Raw genomic sequence first — 23377 nt, forward strand, 5'->3', positions numbered from 1 at the left:
GCTGTATCATATTCAGTTACATATTTACAATGTCTTGAAATAATACACTTGAAATTGTATACTTTTGCAGATTTTCATCTGGAGAAAAGGAAGAAGCTGCAGTGGATCAAATATCTTGAGGGCAAAGCAAATGGGGATTGTGCTTGACTAAAAATTGTTTAAAGAATATATGATGTAGTACACTCCCATGGTACAGAAAGCAGGTTGCTGGCCTAGTTGGCTGAGTGGTTAGCATTAGTGCTCTCCAACCAACAGGTTACAGGCTTGAATCCTGCCATGGGCATGGATACTTGTGATTGTCTTTAGGTGGGAGATGAACTTCATCATCTGGTGTGAGGTTTGGAAAATAAAGGCTTGAAAAAGTTCTGCTTAGTCTCTAGAGTAGGGTTTCTGGACTATGTAAAAAATAAATTAAAAATACAAATATATATAACTGATAAAAAAAATCCTTAGCATAAAAATCCTTAGCTTACATAAAAAAAAAAAAAAAGGTGCAAAGACCATCTGCAATATGCTGAACACCCTAGCAGACACTAAATATAAGAAGAAAACTGGACTTTCTGCTTATAATCAAGAAAATGAATGCAGGAAACTTGGATGTAGTAATTATATCTTTCCACAGCAATCATCAAAAAGGCATAACTTTTTTTTTAAGGTAGATATACTTGTATGTAGGTAGTAGGGTTTTACTCCTTGAAACTTGAGTTTTTTCATCCTGCAGCCAATCAATCAGAAAATATACACAATTTACAGACAAAGATTACATTACAACAGATGGTTTATATTAGTTTTACAATAGCACTATGCCTGTCCAAATGGACCTCATGGCTGTTGTATCACCATCATACACTAAATAAATGAATAGGATACTTTCACCAAGTAGCATTTGGAGAATGACTTAGGAATCATTAGTGATGAAAAATTTTACTGTTACATTGCTATGTTGATTACAACAATTACAGAGAACTGGCATCATCAAACAGCTTTACATGCAAGAATTGGATTTCAAAAGCGCAGAGATTAAAAAGATGTTCAAGACAAAATTGCAGGATATAGCTCAGTAGTCTAGGTTCAACCAATTATCTGATTCTATATCCATATATCAAATTAATGTGCTGCATTAATATCATTTCCAATAACTGTCCAACAATGGCAACTCATATATAATATCATTCACCATTTTGCATTACTTGATGTTAAGTATAGCTTGTAAATTGTAGTTTTACTTGATAAACTGTACTGTTTCAAGCCATCTGTTGCAATTTTGTTTATTATGAAGTTTTCTGCTGTTCAAAGTCTCTTGAGGAAGATATCTGGATTAGTTATCTATCAAAATGAGAAAACATTTTTAATAAAAGGTACAGTTAAAAATTTGCAAATGTGTTATATACTTACCCTATAACCAACAGATTTTAACTCTGAGGCAGTACAAGGGAATAGGTCAAGAAACTTGTATCTATCGACTAAAAGAGCTGTTTCTTTTCCTTCAAATTCTTTTAACTAGAAAGGTGAAAAAATTTTAGTAAATAAGCATATGTGTATATTTAAAATAATACTTAGATTAATTAAAAGAAAATGGTTACCTGAAGCAAAATTAATTTGCATAAAAAACTGTAGCTCATTTATAAAGGCTAAATAAATTGCATATGAGGGATTTTTGATGGGTAAAAAAAAAATCATGATTTAATAGATTTTGAATGTGACAAAAACTAAAATGTCAGAATTACTAGACAGCTGATTGGATGTTCAGAGTGAATGATTTCAGGTGTTCAATAAGAATGGTCTCCAGGAAGATGCCTGGAAACCAAAGATGCCAAGAAATTATATTGTTGATTTAATACTAAGGAAACTGATGTGAAGTTATTAGCCTCTATACAAGAGTAGCCCAGTTGTAAAGATACTTCAAGTGCAAGCTTTGCTTGCTTACGCTTGGATAAAGGATTAAAACCAAGAATATAATTTCTTGGCTTCTTTAATTTATAGTATAACCAAGCAAAAGAACTTTCAATATCTATCTCTAATCCAGAATAATTTAATAATAAGTTGATACACCTTTTCATTATTTGTATAGAGGGGAAATATATTACTTCTGCATTACTTTAGATCTGGCTCCCACCAATGACATTTATTAATGCTTATCACCTGGATTTACTTATCTCCCAGGGAGTAGGGAGGTTCTATCTGGTAGTGAGCTTTTGCCTATCACTGGATGGAACCACCCTGGAGTTTCCTAGAATGATTCAGATCAGGAGTAATCAGTTTAATAGTGATCCGTTAGGGGCACTCAGTGAGATTTAGAGTGATCTTGTAGAACAGAGTTTTTGGAGAGGTATCCTTGCACATAAACATACCTCAATAAAGGTTCAAACTGGTCTGGGTAGTGGTCCTTCTCATAATGCATATCATTATACACACCGAAAAGCAGTGGCGGCCCGTACATAAGTACTGTGACACTGCAGCAGCCCCAAGGAAAAAATGAAAAAATTAAATTTTGTTTGTGTGTATAAATAATAACAATGTTTACAACATTATATAAATGCAGTACAACATGTTAAAGGTTGCAGCTTATGTTCTGACATTGATTGAATAGTTAATAATTGGAATTGTTCGATTAACGCTTTAGATTATGAAACAAATGCACTGCGATCCAATGCCAATATTTGTTTGCTCTTTTCATTGCACGTTATGTCATTCCCAACTGTAACTGCTCAAATGGCAGTGTATTTTTAGTATCCTTACGCACCTTATTTCTGTGAGATATGAAACGTTTATTATTGGTGCGTGTGTGGTGAATTATTTTTTGTAAATCTTATTTTATTTTGTTAAAATAGCATATAATTATTTATTTATTATAGATACAAGGCTGAATTATGACAAGTGTCACTGTTGAAAATATGAAAAGAATAATATTTTTTCAATTATTGTTACACGAAACAAATGCACCGCAATCCAACGATGATATTCGTTTGCTGTCGTTGCACGTTACGTCATTAGATACACTGCCGCTTGGGCAGTGTATCTTATGCCTGTGCTCGTTATTTCTGTGAGATATGAAACATTTATTATTGGAGCGTTTGTGGTGAACTTTTTTTTTGTAAATCTTATTTTATTTTGTTAAAATAATATATAATTATTTATTTATTATAGATACAAGCTGAATTATGACGAATGTCACTGTTGAAAATATGAAAAGAATTATATTTTTTCAATTATCATTACACGAAACAAATGCACTGCGATCTAATGCCGATATTCATTTGCACTTGTCATTGCTATTAATACAAAACTTTTATTGTTGGTGTTTGTTTGTGGTGAGGATGAAAAAATTTTTAATATGTAAATTTATTTATTAATAAATTCGTTACTGATTAGGAAAAAAAATGTGTTTTTTTTTTATTTTTTTATTTTTTTTTTTTATATGCAGCACCCCCACTTAAAATTTTCACTGGCCGCCACTACCCAAAAGGATGCGAGTTTGGCATTATGGGATACTAAGGCAATTGATGTGAAGTCATTAGCTTCTATATGCAAGTAGCCCAGTTATAAAGATATTTCACACAAAAACTTTGTTTGCTTACACTTGGATAAAGGATCAAACCAATAATATAATTTCTTGGCATCTTTCATTTATAGCATAATCAAGCGAAAAAACTTTTAACATTATCTTTAGGTGCATTTTACAGTGGTGCACCTGATCAAGAGAGAGAGATGGAGGCACAGGCAAACAAAAGTTGCATCCATTGGCCTTTTGTAAGGGCCAATGAATGCACTAGAAAGCATGACTACCATTTCAACAGTAGGATTTTTTTTTTTTTTTTTTTGTTGACTCTTTCAAGGTCAGATCTGGATTTCCTGATTGCTGTTTTGTCGAGTTGAGTTCTTTGGTGTAGGCTGAGTATGAAGCTGGTATTTTTGTCAAAATCCATGTGCAGAATGCTGGATTTCTTCTTGAACTGACTTGGTACATCTGTTGTAAAATCATCTCTTGGAAAGTGGGAAGAAATTTTGGATGGAGTTGGGGGGGGGGGGGGGGGGGCAAGGCATTCATGCCAGTAAGAATAATTTCTCTAACTCATTCACAGAGCAGGTGTTTGTATCAGAAGAGTGGGAGCAACAGTTAACCATGGGAAAGACGAGTAGGGGCTCTGGAGATCATCCCATTTGATATCCATTGCCACTATCCATTTGATAGTGGCAATGGATATTAGCAATGAACACTAATATGCAGATAAACTTCAATGGTAAACAATATTCAAGCAGATTAATCTGAGTAAATTTCAAAATGAGAAATTGGACAATTTGTGACTATGTGGTAAAACAGTAGGGTTCTTTTTTTTTTCCATAAATCTATGTTTCAGTCAGAAAAAAAAAAAAAAAAAAAAAAAAATATATATATATATATATATATATATATACACACACACACACAAGTTTTTAAAGAACTGAAGTCAGCTGTAGGCTTAAATACACAAATATTATTAGAAAAAAAAAAATGAAAATGTCTGAAAATTAAAACCAAACCTTAGAGATACAGTGGCAAAATTTGAAGAAAACATTTACTAAGTCAGGGAGACATTGGTGAAGTTTCCTTAGCATAGAAAAATCAAAAGTTCGTGAACTCTAGAAATAATAGAGCAATTCTGGGAAAGAAGGAATCACACCAAAAGTTCCTGGCAAGTAAGTCAAAGTGCACTCAGAGAAAAATGTCAGAAAGCTAAGCTATGCGTAAAAGTAGCTGAACAAAAATCATGGGAAGACTATCACAAAGGTGGCAAAATGTTCTAAAGACTTGAAGAAAAGAAAAAAAAAAAGCTTAGAAATGGAGGAGAGTGTACTGTAAAAGGAATCAAAGATGATAAAGTGACAAAAAAGTGTGGATCTTTTTGATGTCTCTGGATTTAAATAGTGGTAGAAAATATTCAAGAAGAATGCAATTAGCAGTAAATAACAATATTTCTGGTAGAGAATAAACTGTCCGAAACCTGAGACATGAGAAGGCTAGGCTACAGAAATCAGTGATATTAAACTAGAAATGTTCAATATGGTGGTACAAAAGTTTTTACAGTAAGTAAGTAATTTTTCAGAAAGTCAAAGGTACTATGATAGCTCTATGCCAGATGACAGTAGATACATAGTACCCATTCATAAAACTGGAATATGAGAATTAGAAGAATTTCTATACTAAATGTTCAAAGCATGACTGATGCAAACCTGGTTGAGAAGACACTAAAATAAAAAAATAAAATAAAATACTGTGAAAGAGAAACTTGGAGAAAAATAACCTGGGTTTAGGTCAATCAGGAGTTGCCAAAAATCAGATTTTTCTAAGACAAATAATGAGAAATCATGGGAATATAATAAGGATCTGTATAAGTTTTTGTGATCTGGAAAAGGTATGATATCTAGAGAAAGGTCATTTAAATATCTACTTAAATGGAGTAAATAGGACATAATACATAGCAATATACAGCGAATAAGTTGTAAGTCAGCTGTTAGAAATGGAGGTACAGGAAAATAGTTCAATGCAAAATCATGTGCAAGACAAGACCACAGATTATCTCCACTGTTATTCATCATCAACATGGATCATATTATGAAGGATATTGGCATTAAACTGAGAACAAAACTAGAGATATTTAAACTTAGCCACTTTATGTGCATGGTATAGTACTCCTAAAGCAATCCAGTACAAGTCCTCAGGACTCTGTACTGAATAGCTGGCGTAACATATAGTATGAAAATCAACAATAAAAAAAATAATAAACTGAAAAACATTAATTTCATTCTCAATGGAGAACCTACAGAACAAGTAATATTTGTTTTTTTAATCACAATTTTCAATGAAGATGACAAATTAAATATGGAAGAAGGAGTAAACAAAGCTGGTATAGTGGGTGGCCAGTTGAATAAATATATATGGAATAAAAAAAAAAAGATATTAGCAATAACACTAAATTAGAAGATACAAGATAGTATTCAAACCAATTTTAATGTTTGGATGCAAGAATTGGTTAGAACTAAATCAATGTATTGAACCACATATAGACCACATAAATAAGAGTGCTGAGAAAAATTATGGGAGTGAACAGATGGTATCAATAGCAGCATCATATTAAAACCAAAGATATTAGAAAGGAACTTGGAATTTGACAGTGTTAACATTCAAGAATGTGTGAGTAGGTAATTTGATGAAGGATCCAAAGGCCCATCTCAGTCACTCACCCTCCTAGTTCCTCTTCTGCCAGGATGGTGGCAGAAAAGAAAGACCCAGAGGATGACAAAGATCAAGTGGATTGGTGCTGTTAGTAGTTCCTTCGAAGACTGAAGATTTGACAAATAAGATTAATGTGGAAAAAAAAAACGTTAACAAGAAACTACTACTCCCATAATATCATCTATATATCCATTGGCACATATGAGAAGTTTGATAACAATAAAACAAGTTTGCAGAGTAACTCAGTCAAAAGGGAAAAAACTGTGTGTGTGTGTGTAAGAGCACACAATACAGATAGCACTATCATTCCATTACATGATAAGTGATCCAGATGTACTGATATGAAATACAGTTCACAATGATAATAATAATAATACTATAACATTCTCATAGGAAAACAAATTACAGTTGATTCTCACTATAGCACACTCATAAGTAGTACAGTTTTTTTTTTTTTATATAATAGTACAGCAATTTATCTATGGGACCTTGGGCTGGGATTTTTCAGTAATTTGATGTAGTCCATAAGTTTGTTATAACAGCTTTTGCTATAGTGAGAGTCAACTGTACTGAATTCAAAAAAGAAATAATTGCTCAGCTTGTGCAACATGAGCAATTCTGCAATAAAGAAACACAGATGCTAGTTTTGTTACAATAATTTGAAATGATAGACAAAAAAAAAGCTACAGATAGGCGAAAATGTGAGATTTATTTTATTTTTGTAAAACATTTTTGTATATACAACATAAATCTACAGAACTGTGAAAACTGATTGTGAAAAGACTCATTTATAAATTTAATTTTTCTTTATTTTGAAACTATTTCTTTTGTAAAATTACAAAACAAATATTTTCAGAAAACATATACATTCTTGTTTAAAATTATTTCCGAATTTCCACATTTATGTATAAATAAAATGTTTTGTTTCTTAAAGTTTCTGAATAATTTAACTCAGAATCAGAATAATTAATGTTTAACATATATACATTGTCATAATTCAAAGTCTAAGAATATAAAATTATACTGTGATCACCAATAACAGAATTTGTCAGTTATAGCATAACAGGGGTTTTAGTTTATCTTATGCATCTTCTGAGAAACAGATGAGGTACAGGTTACATGTAACTCAAATTGTAGTAGACATGCTAAGAAATCTCCAATCACTGAAGAAACAACAAGGAGAAAAATCTACTCACTTCATGAAAGTTTCTCTCTTGAAAGAGAGAGCTTTTCAGACAGATAATTAGTTGTTTATCAAAAGAACTCATGTAACGCATAAAAAAAAATTGGTAAAAATAATTTACACATAGAATACAAAATTGTTACAACAGCACTTTTTAAGATATTATTCTACATATTAAAATGAATCATGAATACACAAAAGATATATGTGCTAAGTAAATCTTAAATTACATTACCTTTTCAATGACTGTAGCTCGTCGCTTTTCAACTTTTAAAATACTTGAGAGATCGCCAATATTTGATTCAAATTCTAGAAATTTATTCCAGATTTCTCTAAAATAAAAGTGATTGATTTTAAATTCACTTTTGATCTGAGATTAAAATTAAACAAATCTAAATAACTTATTAAAGAATAATGTATACTTTATAGTTCTAAAGAAGAATACCGTAACATGCATAGTTACGGTATTTAACACTAAACACATAAATAAAACATTCTGGAAGGGGAGCTTTTGAGCAGTGATGTTGAACAAATTTTAAAATGAAAAACTAGGTCTCATGTTTTATATGAGTACATTCTCTCTTTCTAAAACTGTATTACATAAAAGTTTCCTTTGAATTAGTAAAGGACGACTTATGGAAAAGAAGGGGAGGAGGAGGAGGAACTGGTTATTGTAGAACATGTAGAAAAATGAAAAAAAAGCAAGAAAAACATTTCTGGAAAATCTGGAAGAAAGTTAAGAAATCATAATAACGATAAATACTATATAGATTTTTGCTACAGACAGAACATTAGTAATAGCTGTTTTTTTTTGTTTTTTTTTTTAATATATATGACTCCCACTCATGAAAAGTAATAAACCTATAGCATTTAGTACTGGTGGGATAAGAATATTTTGTTAAATTCATTTTAATGTTTTTCATTTAATTTTATTTTTATACAGAGTGAGATGCTATCACGTAGTTGCAAGCTGTGTATTTTACAACATCATCATCATCAAATTCCCGACAAGTACCCTCAAGGGGTGTATATAGATATGATGGTACTACATGAAAATTTACATTATTACTAACTTCCTATTTACAATTTTTTTCCGCTCAAGACTCCACCATTATCAGATTATATATTTCTGTCTTCTAAGGCCCTTTTACTGTATCAATCCACCTACATCTTGGTCTTCCTCTGGGTCTTTTTCCTGCCAACCTGGCAGAGAACACTTGTTTTTCTAATCTTTTCTTTCCCATTCTGTTTAAGTGACCATACCACTTGTGATTAGCTCTGCTAACACATTCCTGAATACTAAATAACTTATTAAAGAATAATGTATACTTTATAGTTCTAAAGAAGAATAACAACATGCATAGTTACGGTATTTAACACTAAACACATAAATAAAACATTCTGGAAGGGGAGCTTTTGAGCAGTGATGTTGAACAAATTTTAAAATGAAAAACTAGGTCTCATGTTTTATATGAGTACATTCTCTCTTTCTAAAACTGTATTACATAAAAGTTTCCTTTGAATTAGTAAAGGACGACTTATGGAAAAGAAGGGGAGGAGGAGGAGGAACTGGTTATTGTAGAACATGTAGAAAAATGAAAAAAAAGCAAGAAAAACATTTCTGGAAAATCTGGAAGAAAGTTAAGAAATCATAATAACGATAAATACTATATAGATTTTTGCTACAGACAGAACATTAGTAATAGCTGTTTTTTTTTGTTTTTTTTTTTAATATATATGACTCCCACTCATGAAAAGTAATAAACCTATAGCATTTAGTACTGGTGGGATAAGAATATTTTGTTAAATTCATTTTAATGTTTTTCATTTAATTTTATTTTTATACAGAGTGAGATGCTATCACGTAGTTGCAAGCTGTGTATTTTACAACATCATCATCATCAAATTCCCGACAAGTACCCTCAAGGGGTGTATATAGATATGATGGTACTACATGAAAATTTACATTATTACTAACTTCCTATTTACAATTTTTTTCCGCTCAAGACTCCACCATTATCAGATTATATATTTCTGTCTTCTAAGGCCCTTTTACTGTATCAATCCACCTACATCTTGGTCTTCCTCTGGGTCTTTTTCCTGCCAACCTGGCAGAGAACACTTGTTTTTCTAATCTTTTCTTTCCCATTCTGTTTAAGTGACCATACCACTTGTGATTAGCTCTGCTAACACATTCCTGAATACTAACAATGTTAAGTTCTTTCCTAATATCCTCATTTTTAATATGATATTGCCACTGATGCCATCTTCATGCCCCTAATCTTTCTCAAGACTCTCATATCTGTGGTCTCTAGTCTTTGATCAAGTGTTTTACTTCTAACCCACATCCCAGATCCATTAGCTAAAATTGATTTGAACACTGTCTTGTATACAGCTGATTTAGTGTTTTTGACTAATTTCTCACTTATTCCATATAAATTTATTCAATTGACTTCCTACCGTACCAGCTTTGTTGATTCTGTTGTCTATTTCCATATTTAATTTACCATCTTCACTAGAAATCGTGCCTAAGTAGCTGAAATGTTTTACTTGTTCTGTATGTTCTATATTCACAATGCAGTTGATATTTTCAATGCTTCTGCCTGTTTTCACTATCTTTGTCTTGTTATTGCTGACTTTCATACTATATCCATTACAACAGTTATTCAATTTAGTCAGTGAATCTTGCAGACTTGTAGCGGATTTATTTAGAAGTATTGTAAAATCAGGTGGTTTTGTTTTCATTTCTTTCATATATATATCTTTTATTGTATCTTGGCGTATATCTTTTTTTTTTAATCTTTATGTGTATCTTTTAATTATCTTAACGTATAGCTTAATGTAGCTCTTTCGTTCTTTCAGTATATCATATACATCTTACGCTTTTATCTATTCTTACTTATATTTTCTGCTGTCTCTATCAATTATCTTAATTCTTTTCTAAATTATCCCTGCTTTAACTTTCTCTATTCTTTCTTTACTTTACTTTCATTATTTTTATATACTCTAATTCTAACTTTATGCTCTCTATACCTTTATCTAAGTTACCACAGATTATCTAATATCCAATACCTTGAGAACCTACCTGGAAAATTTATTTTTTTAGACTGCGCCACCAAGATTCTTTTTTATGGGTATTAAATATAATTTAGATTACCTGCAGTATCTCTCTCTAATTCAATCTCAGGTTAATTGTCAGTCATGGCTACTCTTATTTAACTTTGCACACAGGTTTTTTTAGAAACAGTGCATTGGAATAAGGATCAGTGAATACATCTTCTCTAGCATATGAAACACATTTATTTTAACTAGGATACATTAAAAAAAGATGTTGAAAGTTTATTTTTCACTTGGTTAGAGTATAATAAATTTAGTTTAATCCTTTATCCAAGTGTGAGCAAACAAAGAAACAAAGTTCGTGCCTGAAAGTATCTTCAGGACTGGGGTAAGGTGGTACAACACCAGGCACTCCTTGCAAAGGTGGAGCAAGCTACCAACACTCCTATCTCAGTATCTCCCATAATGCAAAACACATCTCCCTGCGGATATCTCTAATGTTATGCATTAAGGGAAGGGCCACAACCCAGACTAGTTTTGACCTTTATTGAGGTCTCTTCAGTGGGAGCCAGGCTCAAGTGGAGATACCAGGCAGAAGCATTAGCAGGTCATCTCTACCTATAGGGGTTGCCAAATGGTGTGCCACCCTTTTTTAATAAATTACTCTGGATTTAGAGAAAGTTGTTGAAAGTTTATTTTTCACTTGGTTAGAGTATAATAAATTTAAATAAACTAAATAAAGGATTAAACTAAATTTATTATACTCTAACCAAATGAAAAATAAACTTTCAACATCTTTCTCTAAATCCAGAGTAATTTATTAAAAAAGGGTGGCACACCATTTGGCAACTCCTATAGGTAGAGATGACCTGCTAATGCTTCTACCTGGTATCTCCACTTGGGCCTGGCTCCCACTGAAGAGACTTCCGCCGCATTCTACAATCAACAACGGGTGGTGGCAAATGACGAGAGAACGAATTACCAGATCAAAGAGAAGGGCCAGATTCTAAACTCAACCCATGAAATACTCCATTTTTATCAACAGTATCTCGGCATCTTCTCTGACCAGCAGGGCACGGATGACTTCAGCGAGTGGGACGTCAAACGTTTTCCCGATCATCTTAGTGCCCTGCATGACAGGCCGATAACTGCGGCAGAAATAAAGGCAAGGTGCAAAACAATGAAGACAAAAAAGACCGGCTAGATGGACTAGGGATAGAATTCTATAGATCTATCTGGGATTTTGCACTGCCAGCATTAGTAAACATCTTCAACGAATTCCTCACTTCGGGAAACATCCCCGAGGAATTCGTTAAGAGTTATACAATCTTTATCCCCAAGAAAGACCGAGATCGGACTTTGTCAAATAACTGGCGTCCGATCTCCTTAACCAACTTAGACTACGAGATTTTCGCAAAAATTATCTGCACGCGCATTAAGGGTAGAATAGAAAATATAATAACAAGCTCACAGGTCTACGGAATCCCAGGTAGATCTATGGAATTTAATCTCTTCTTGTTAAGAGACCTAATCAGACTGTCCAAGGAAAAAAATACCCCCTGGCACTTCTCTCCACAGACCTGGAAAAAGCGTTTGACAGCGTCAACCACATGTACTTGCAGGACACCCTCAAAAAAATAGGTGTGGGCCGAGACTTCGCCGTACAATTAAAAATATGTACGCGGAGGCCTCGACACAACTGTCTATTAATGGGTTTCTGACAGAACCGATCTGCATAAAGAGAGGGGTTAGGCAAGGCTGCCCGCTAAGCCCCCTCCTCTTTTCTCTAGCATTAGAACCCCTCATCAACAGAATTGAGAACACCCCTGCAATTAACGGTATTCCACTGCCCCAAGTCTCCAGACAATGCAAAATAGTGGCATATGCAGACAATGTAGTGGCTACACTCAGAGATTCTGAGTCCAACTGCATCTATCTTGACATACTGCAAAATTTCAGCATAGTCAGTGGTCTCCGAGTTAACGCACAAAAAACTAAAATCAAAAGTTTTGGAAATTTCCATAACACTGCACTTCCCTACGGTTTAACGCTGCATACGCAGCCCCTAACAATACTAGGCGTTCCGTTTTCTGAGACCCTAGCATTACCAACTCAAAAATTACAGGAAACAAGCATGGAAAGGATAAAGCTGTTCAAACCAACCTTTTTCTCCTTTTATGGAAGAGCCACAGTAATAAGACCAATCATTACCCCAATGCTGATGCACACAGGCATCACACTGCTACAAGAAAATCAATTATCAAAAAAACTCATAGACTTCTTCTGGAATGAGAAAAAACATGAGGTAAAAAAAGAATACCTACAACTAAAACATGAAGAAGGGGGGTACGCTCTGCCCGATCTCAAAAGCCTGCTCCATGCAAACACATTCAAAACCGTACGGAAGGCCTTAAACTCAAACCACACTTCAGGCCTCCTCATTAGATATTTTATAGGATTTTTCCTCCCCCTCTTTGGGATCACGGACTATGCTGGACCCTGCGCAAGGGTTGCACACAGTTGCACACCCCAATGCTGATGCACACAGGCATCACACTGCTACAAGAAAATCAATTATCAAAAAAACTCATAGACTTCTTCTGGAATGAGAAAAAACATGAGGTAAAAAAAGAATACCTACAACTAAAACATGAAGAAGGGGGGTACGCTCTGCCCGATCTCAAAAGCCTGCTCCATGCAAACACATTCAAAACCGTACGGAAGGCCTTAAACTCAAACCACACTTCAGGCCTCCTCATTAGATATTTTATAGGATTTTTCCTCCCCCTCTTTGGGATCACGGACTATGCTGGACCCTGCGCAAGGGTTGTGCCCAAGTGGTACCGCACACTAGTGAAATCGCTCACAACACTCAGAGAAAAAGGAACAGAAATCCTCACACACAAACCCAAAGCAGTATACTGGGATTTCTTCCAACTCTCCAGGCGTGATACACCAAATCTCAGGACCAACAACGAAATTCTTTTTAGAAACATTAAAAATAGCTGGGGACAGCCTTTTCATTGGGATCTCGCCTGGCGAATAGCCTATGAGCGGCTCCCGGTGAAACAGGTTAAATCCATGTATGTACTCAGTCCGTGCGACCCCTTCTGTGATGTCTGCCGAGGCGTGGAAACGGTGGAGCATTTTTTTTATTTTTGCCTACCAGCCCAACGCATCTGGCAAAGACTGAGCACAGCATTGGGAATCCCGATGCTGTCACTAGAAGAGGTCGTACGTCTACAATTCCCTCCACCGGTCAACAAGACCCAAAAGTTCGTTATCTTCTTAATTAACATCTTAAAGTATCACATCTGGAAGGTACGGAAAAAATCCCAGGTACAGGATGCAAATTTAATGTATGCAAGAATAAGGAAAGGTTTTTTTTTCTATCTACCTAAATTTCTTGTACTAGAGAGACATTTACTAGGAGACTTTAAATTTGTGAACAAATACTGCAAACCACCGAAAATATGCTTTCTCATACAGGACGCATCAAGCCCTGTATATATCTTTAGAATCTACAAAACCCCACCTAACTCTCCGTAGGAAAAGTAATAACTATTCTGTCCTTCCTCGCCACAAAGCTTTCGCTGGCACGGATTCTCTTACTCCAAATAGGGGGGGGGGGGGGGGTAGATCTAAGAACCTGGGCTGCGAAGGCTTACAGCGAGGCGGTGCCGCTCCCTGTGAGCGGCATCTCCCGGGCCAGATTCTACCCCATTTTAAGTCCCAATGGTACCAGGTCTGCAAGTTCTTCAAAACGTTCTTATTCATTTCGACTTACCGGACCTTAAGCAGTAAATCTGAATTACCTGGAATACAAATAAGGATATTATGCTTAGTAACAAAAATTACGAACAAACATTTAAACTGTAAAAACAGGTTCAACGGATATCCTCCATAGACACCTGATTAAATCATTAAATTGGATAAATTTATATGCGAACTTTAGACAAAATTTTATGGTTAATCTTTTTTTTGAACAGATAAATTGTGATTGTGTTACAGACCAATTAGCCTAAAACGGCTAAACAGGTTGACTGAGGCCTCTTTTACCCTACTATCCTACTCTATCTTGCATTATCCTCCTCTCTTACTGTCTGCTGATCCTCAGCATGCTTTATTCTCCAAAGTCCAATGATGAGAGACATGAACTCCCATTCTACCTCAATAAAGGTCGAAACTAGTCTGAGTTGTGGCCCGTCCCTTAATGCATAACATTAGACATATCCGCAAGGAGATGTGTTTTGCATTATGGGAGATACTGAGATAGGAGTGTTGGTAGCTTGCTCCACCTTCACAAGGAATGCCCTGGCGTTGTACCACCTTAACCCAGTCCTGAAGATACTTTCAGGCGCAAACTTTGTTTGCTCACACTTGGATAAAGGATTAAACTAAATTTATTATAGGACACATTAATACAGTTTCTTAATTGAAATGGAACTACAGAAAATAAAAAGCTAAGAATTATATCTTATGCAATATATTTACACATTAAAATATACAGCAATACTATCAAATGCTAATCTGCAACCTCAATCATTCTGCTGCAAAGTAATATAATCTCATTTTATGTCCACACATCAAATGCACAGCAATACTACCAAAAATCAATACATAACGAACATACAGCAATACTATCTTATTCCAATCTATGATTTCATTTATTCTGTTGCAAAGAATTATCATCTCATATCTCATATAAGGGGGTGCTTAAGGGTCAAAGCTGTATAACTGAGAGGAGACCTCCACATAGCCTTTAAAGGAATGCGGAGAACCGACCAGGGCTTCTGACCTAATGTCCAATCCTCACCTTCTCGTGGTGCACCCTGTTGGGTATCTACTTTGATACTGAACGAACGAGGATGGGCTGGCAATTTGGGATTTAGCCGACCAAATTGTATTCTTATTGGTTAAACCAAAATAAAAAATGATGGTACAACATGACAAAATTTCATGCCGGCTGGGGCGTCGCCCGGTTAAACAAGGCACCCGTTGTTTTCGCCAGGGAACCAGGGCGAACAGTGAAAAGTCAGCTACTGGAACAAATCTGAAAACAAACCCCAACTCAACATCACCAGAGTTAAAGATCGGTACTATCAACGTAAGAAGCCTGAATGGCAAAGAAATGGAGCTAGCTGAGGAATTAGATAAGTACCAGATCGACATAATAGGGGTGACTGAAACAAAAAAGACCAAAACTGGTGAGATCTTTCTGAGCAATAAATACAAAATGTTATATTCAGGCAATGACAATCAAGGAAAAGAAGGAGTAGCCATAGTATTCAACACAAAATACGAGGCTAATCTTCTTGAATGGCAGTCAGTCTCAAGTAGAGTAATGTGGGCAAATATGAGAATGGGGAACTGGACAATGAGACTTATTTGTGCCTATGGTCCCACAGAAGGTTCTACTAAGGTAGCAGTGGAGGAATTTTTTGAGGCTTTAGAAAAAGCAACTGACACAATGAAAAAGGAAAAGTTGGTCCTTGTTGGGGATCTAAATAGTAGAGTAGGAAATGATTGTGAGACATACAAAAATATTTTGGGAAAATTTGGAGAAAAGAGCAAAGCTAATAATAATGGCAAATATCTGTTGGATTTCTGCTCAGGACATGGACTGGTTATTACTAACACCATGTTCCAACATAAAAATGTGCACAAATTCACATGGAGAGAAGAGGCTAGGAATAAGAAAAGTCTCATTGACTATGTTATTGTTGATAGTGATGTTTTCACCCTGGTGCAGGACACCAGAGTGTACAGAGGATTTGAAATTGGAAGTGATCACTATTTAGTCTTGAGTAGGATAAAATTGAATTTCATATTGAAAAGAATAACATGTAAGAAAGTTTTAAAGCGAATAAAAGTTGAGCAGCTCTCAGATGTGAACTGTAGACTAAAATACAGAAATATTATTGAAAAGAAAATGAAAGAGTTTGAGAACAGGAATCAAACCTTGGAGATTCAGTGGCAAACTCTGAAGGAAACATTGATTGATTCTGCCAGAGGGGCATGTGGTGAGGTTGTGTGCAAGGATAAAAAAATCAGAACTCCCTGGTGGACACAGGAAGTTAAAGAGGCAGTGAAGGAAAAGAAGAAAGCATATCAAAAGTTCCTTGCAAATAAGTCAGCTTTTACTCTTACAGAATACAGAGACAAATGTAAGAAAGCTAAACAGTGTGTAAAACTAGCTAAACAAAAGTCGTGGGAGGACTTTGGCAAGAATATAGAAAATAAATATCAAGAAGGTGGCAAAATATTCTGGAGGTTGTTGAAGAAGCTTAGGAATGGAGGAAAGAGTGCTGTAAAAGGAATTAGAGATGATAAAGGTGAAATGAAAACAGGAGAAAAAGATATCCTTGAAGTATGGAGTAATTACTTTGAAAAACTGCTAAATGAAACAAGCAGTGATGACAGCACAGTGATAAAAAACACTGACCAGGCATGCAGTCAGGAATAGATATCCATACTTGAAGTAGAAAAAGCCATCAAAGGTTTGAAATGTGGAAAGGCAGCAGGAGTAGATGATATTCGACCAGAAATGCTGAAGTATGGTGGTATAATAGTCTTACAGTGGCTGCACTGCATAGTTCAGAAAGCCTGGACAGAGGGACGAATTCCCGATGATTGGAGTAGAGCTCTCATAGTACCCATATATAAAAAGGGAAATAAAACTGAATGTGAGAATTACAGAGGTATTTCCCTACTGAGTGTTCCTGGCAAGATCTATGCAAGTATACTTGAGAAACGGTTGAGAAGAATTGTGGAAGAAAAGCTTGGTGAAGGACAAGCTGGATTCAGGCCAAATAGAGGCTGTCAGGATCAGATCTTCACTTTACGACAAATAGTCGAGAAAGCATGGGAATATAACAAAGATCTGTATTTAAGTTTTGTCGATTTGGAAAAGGCATATGACAAGGTGACAAGAGAGAAGCTATTCAATACGGTGTAGTTATATGGTGTCAATGGGGCATTATATCAAGCAATACTTAGTCTTTATTTGAGTTGTGAGTCAGCAGTTAGAATTGAAGGAAGTACGGGAAGATGGTTTAATGTTAAATCTGGTGTGAGACAAGGATGTACATTATCCCCTCTGTTATTCATTATCTATATGGATCACATTATGAAGGAATGTGGTATTAAACCTGATATCAAAATTGGAGATGTTAATGTCAGCTCTTTGCTTTATGCGGATGATGTTATACTTCTAAATAAATCCGCTAGAAGTCTGCAAGATTCTCTGATTAAATTGAATAGCTGTTGTAATAGATATGGTATGAAGGTCAGCAATAAAAAGACAAAGACAATGAAAATAGGCAGAATCATTGAAAATGTCAACTGTGTTGTGAATGGAGAACCTGTGGAACAAGTAAAACATTTCAGCTACTTAGGCACAATTTTTACTGAAGATGGTAAACTAAATATAGAAATAGACAACAGAATCAGCAAAGCTGGTATCGTGGGAAGTCAATTGAATAAATTCATATGGAATAAGAAAGAAATTAGTCGGAACACTAAATTAGCTGTATACAAGACTGTGTTCAAACCAATTTTAACTTATGGATCTGAGAGCTGGGTCAGAAGTAAAACACTTGACCAAAGACTAGAGACCGGAGATATGAGCGTCCTGAGAAAGATTAGAGGCATGAACAGATGGCATCAATGGCAATATCATATTAAAAATGAGGATATTAGGAAAGAACTTGACATTGTCAGCATCCAGGAATGCGTTAGCAGAGCTAATCTCAGATGGTATGGTCACTTAAATAGAATGGGAGAGGAAAGATTAGCAAAACAAGTGTTTTCTGACAGGTTGGCAGGAAAAAGACCTAGAGGAAGACCAAGATATAGGTGGATTGATGTGGTACAAAGTGCCTTAGACGATAGAAATATAAGATCTGATAATGTTGGAGTCTTGACAAGTAACAGACTGATTTGGAGGAAAATTGTAGATAGGAAGTTAGTAATGATGTAATTTTTTCATGTAGTACTGTCATATCCTGTACACCCCTTGAGGGTACATGGCAGGAATTTGATGATGATGATGACTCTTTAGCCTCTAAGTCCGGGACAAATTAATATATGTTATTATACAGGGTGTTCGGGATAAATTTGACATATTTATAATTAATTATATTTTTCCGTAAGTTACATGTATTAACACACACTTCTCTTCATTTAAAAGTTTGGACCCTTCTTCATTCATATACAAGATGTCAGAAAGGATGGATAGCTGGAACCCACCTGAATCATGGAAAAGAATAACTTGTATCATGATGATTCGTGCCCGCCATCAAAATAAGGATATTACGACTGCTGCCCAATGCTCCCTGAATACAGTAAAAACAATCAGGCATGAACTAGAGACTTGCAATGGTGACTACGAGGATGTAGCAAGAAGAAAGATCCCTAGCAGACGATCTGATTGCGTTCGTACAGCAGAATTCCTCGCAAATCTGCAGGAACAGGTGTTGAAGAACCCTGGCATTGGAATTCGGGCTTTGTTCGTGGAGTTACTAACTGTAGTCAAGCCCTGGATAACAAGGGTAGCCAATGGTAGACCGTATGTATGGCAGCAGGATTCGGCCCCTTGCCACACCTCTGGGAAAAGTCAAAAATGGTTGTCTGAAAATTTCTACGACTTCACCAGTCCAAATGTTTGGCCTCCAAACTCCCCAGACCTTAACCCCATGGATTATTTTGTATGGGGCGCAGTTGAAAAAGACACCAATCGCACTTCCAGTAATACAAAAGCCCAGTTAATGGATAAAATTAAAACAGTTTTTGCGGCCCTTCCCAGGGAGACTGTAGCATCAGCTTGTTCGAGGTTCCGAAGCAGAATTGAAGCTGTGATCGATGCTAATGGTGGTTATTTTGAGTAAATCTTGTTGATAGTATTGTAATTAACTCTGCCTGTAATGTTTTTTTGTCAATTCATTAAATTTAATAGATACAAAGAAGATTTTCTTTTTCCTTACGAAACTGTCAAATTTATCCCGAACACCCTGTATATATGTCCCGCCAAATATATATATACTTCAAAAAACAAGTATGCTACATCTAATTCATTACCAGTATTTCTTTAGTCTCATAGTCCGGAACATACACATACAAACATAATTTAACCTTATAAACGTCTAGCCGAATATATATATATATATACACTTCAAGGTTGCACTCACTGCTCTTCTCATGACACAATCATCTGAATTGTCTCTGGTTCTGCAGGCTTCTTTTCTTTCTGGGTCTCATCATTCGTGCTGGTTTCCTTTGGTCTGGTTCCGTCGAGTTGTAGAAGATTTTCGGGGGATTGGATCATGTTGTACCAATACTGCTCTATCGTCCTGAGCCATTTACACTCGTGTGGACTTCTTTCTTTTAGCGGCGTCACACTTCGATGAATTCCCAGGGCATGACGCATATTACGGTTGACACCTCCATAGACGATTCCCTACTTTTCTTCGGACACCGAACGGACCCGCAATGCTGGATTCTGAGACACTACAAGAGGAGACTGCGTACCTGCTTCCTTATTTCTTTCTACCTATGCGTACCAGCATACAGCCGCCACACCACTGCATACTACTGCCTTCTTCTGCTACATCGTGGATCTCTTGCCGCTGGAAACCTGGATAAAAAAAAGCCCCTTTGGATACTTCTGGATCCTGTCTTATATTCCCTGTTGCAGTCCCAGGAATAAGGGTTGAGAACCCCTAGCATTCCCCCACAAAAAGGGGATGTGACCTTCCAGTTGTTGTTTACTTTTCTTGTTCGCTGCCTGTTGTTGCACTGACCTTGAGACACGCCTTGGGTTAAGCTCTGAACAACTGAAGGCACTTTACAATTTCCAAATAAGGCTTCTAAACTTTCTTTCAACTTCGAACCACTAAAATCACAGGCCACTTTCAAAGGCATTGGCCTTGAAATACATAGCTTAACATCCTGTTTCAATGAATACTTCAATGATATTTTGATTCACACACAAAAAAAATGTATAACTACTGTTAATATAAACATTATCTACAAAACAAAAGTTCCACAAGCAGCATAAAAATCACAATTTCTTTCTATATACAATGTTCGTGACCTCTGTAAAAGTCGATGCAAAGTTAAGAAAAAAATCCTTACTGCATCGAATTTCACAGTATAAATAACATCGTCCACATAAAGTAAAGAGCTGACATTAACATCTACAATTTTGAGATCACTTTTAATACCACTTTTCTTCATAATGTGATCTATATAGATAATGAACAACAAAGGGGATAATGTACATCCTTGTCTGACACCAGATTTAACATTAAACCACCTTTCTTACTTCCTTCAATTCTAACTGCAGACTATTCAAATAAAGACTAAGTATTGCTTGATATAATGCCCCACTCACACCATACAACTGTAGTGTTATGAATAGCTTCTCTCTCTCTCTTGGCACCTTGTCAAATGCCTTTTTCAGATCTACAAAACTCAAATACAGATATTTGTTATATTACATTCCCATGACTTCTCAACTATTTGTCACAAATTGAAAATCTGATCCTGACAGCCTCTATTTGGTCTGAATCCAGCTTGTTCCTCACCAAGCTTCACTTCCACAATTCTTCATAACCGTTTCTCAAGTATACTTGCATAAATCTTACCAGGAACACTCAGTAGGGAAATATCTCTGTAATTCTCACATTCAGTTTAATTTCCCTTTTTATATATGGATACCATGAGAGCTCTACTCCAATCATCTGAAATCCATCCCTGTGTCCAGGCCCTTCTGAACAATGCAGTGCAGCCACTGTAAGACTTTTATGCCTCTATACTTGAGCATTTCTGGTCAAATATCATTTATTCCAGCTGCCTTTCCACATTGTAGGTTTTTGATGGCTTTTTCTACTTCAAGTGTGATATGTATTCCTGATTTATGCCTGGTCTGTATTTTTTACCACTATGCTTTCACTGATTGTTTCATTAATAATTTTTTGAAGTAATTACTTCATATATCAAGGATATCTTTTTCTCAGTTTTCGTGTCACCTTTATCATCTCTAATTCATTTTACAGCACTCTTTTCTCCATTTCTCAGCTTCTTCAGCAACCTGGTGGCAAGATATTGTTCTGTAGTGATATTTTCAATGCCTCTGTCTATTTTCATTTCTTTATCTTGTTGTTCTTACCAAAGTCTTCCCATGACTTTTGTTTAGCTCGTTTTACACAGTGTTTAGCTTTCTTACATTTGTCTCTGTATTCTCTAAGAGCACAAGCTGACTTATTTGCCAGGAACTTTTGATATGCTTTCTTCTTTTCCTTCACTGCCTCTTTAACTTCCTGTGTCCACCATGGAGTTCTGATTTTTCTATCCTTGCAGACAACCTCACCACATGCCTCTCTGGCTGAATCAATCATTGTTTTCTTCAGGACTTGCCACTAAATCTCCAAGGTGTGGTTCCTGTTCTCAAACTCTTTCATTTTTTCTTCAATAAGTTTTGTGTATTTTAGTCTACAGTTCACATCTGAGAGCTGCTCAACTTTTATTCACTTTAAAACTTTCTTATATGTTCTTTTCAATATGAAATTCAATTTTATTCTGCTCAAAACTAAATGGTGATCACTTTCAATTTCAAATCCTTTGTACGCTGCTGCACCAAGGAGAAAACATCACTATCGACAATGACACAGTCAATGAGACTTACTTATTCCTTGCCTCTTCTTTCTATGTGAGTTTGTGCACATCTTTATGTTGGAACATGGTGTTAGTAATAACCAGTCCATGTTCTTGGCAGAAATCCAACAGGTATTTCCCATTATTATTAGCTCTGCTCTCTTCTTCAAATTTTATCCAAATATTTTTGTAAGTCTGACAGTCATTTCCTACTCTGCTATTTAGATCGCCAACAAGGACCAACTTTTCCTTTTTCATTGTGTCAGTTGCTTTCTCTAAAGCCTCAAAAAATTCCTCCACTTTTACCTCAGTAGAACCTTCTGTGGGACCATAGGCATAAATAAGTCTCATTGTCCAGTTTCCCATTCTCATATTTGCCCACATTACTCTACTTGAGACGGACTGCCATTCAAGAAGATTAGCCTCGTATTTAGTATTAAATACTATGGCTACAACTTCTTTTCCTTGATTATCATTGCCTGAATATAACATTTTGTATTTATTACTCAGAAAGATCTCACCGGTTTTTGTCTTTTTTATTTCAGTCATCCTTATTATGTCGATCTGGTACTTATCCAATTCCTCAGCTAGCTCCATTTCTTTGAAATTCAAGCTTCTTATGCTGATAGTACCGATCTTGAACTCTGTTGATGTTGCATTGGATTTGTTCCAGTAACTGACTTTTCGCTGTAATTTATGTTCTGAAGACATTAGTTGGAAATTTAGTAAAATATTAGTAACTCAAATTATTTATCTTGTTCTGATGTTTATACCTCAAAACCAAGTCTATTAATACTTTTATTAGTGCTAATACCAAAAGCTTCTTCAAAGTAGTTCAGAATACAGGTGTATGGGAGATCTGAAATAAGAAGTGATTGCCATCTAGTTCTGAGCAGGACAAAAAAATGATGACCACAACTTAGAGATTATTTATCTTGTTCTGATGTTTATACCTCAAAACCAAGTCTATTAATACTTTTATTAGTGCTAATACCAAAAGCTTCTTCAAAGTAGTTCAGAATACAGGTGTATGGGAGATCTGAAATAAGAAGTGATTGCCATCTAGTTCTGAGCAGGACAAAAAAATGATGACCACAACTTAGAGATTGAGTGGCAGAATATCTGAAAAAAAAAAAAAAAAAAAAAAAAAAAAGCAAAACCAGACTTGGATAAGGAAGCTTACAGTGAGGTTTTCAGCATTTAAAAAAAAAAAAATTAAAAAAAATCCCTGGTGGGCTCAAGTAATTCAAGAACCAGTTCTGGAATAG

At 35.4% G+C, this 23377-nt stretch overlaps 1 protein-coding gene across 2 annotated transcripts in view; it reads right to left on the reverse strand.

Moving 5' to 3' along the window:
* su(f) (cleavage stimulation factor subunit su(f)) overlaps positions 1 to 23377 on the reverse strand; it is a 377057-nt gene that overhangs the window by 44402 nt on the left and 309278 nt on the right. For both annotated transcript variants that reach the window (XM_090396725.1, XM_090396726.1), the window contains exons 16-17: positions 7633 to 7729; positions 1396 to 1500 (exon numbers count right to left, since the gene is read on the reverse strand). In XM_090396725.1, coding sequence (XP_090252851.1) covers positions 1396 to 1500; positions 7633 to 7729 — 202 coding nt within the window. The remainder of the gene's footprint in view (positions 1 to 1395; positions 1501 to 7632; positions 7730 to 23377) is intronic.

The sequence above is a fragment of the Typopeltis vanoorti genome, chromosome 8, assembly GCF_054136105.1.
Source record: "Typopeltis vanoorti isolate ZY-2024b chromosome 8, IOZ_Tvanoo_1.0, whole genome shotgun sequence".
NCBI classification, from domain to species: Eukaryota; Metazoa; Arthropoda; class Arachnida; order Uropygi; family Thelyphonidae; genus Typopeltis; species Typopeltis vanoorti.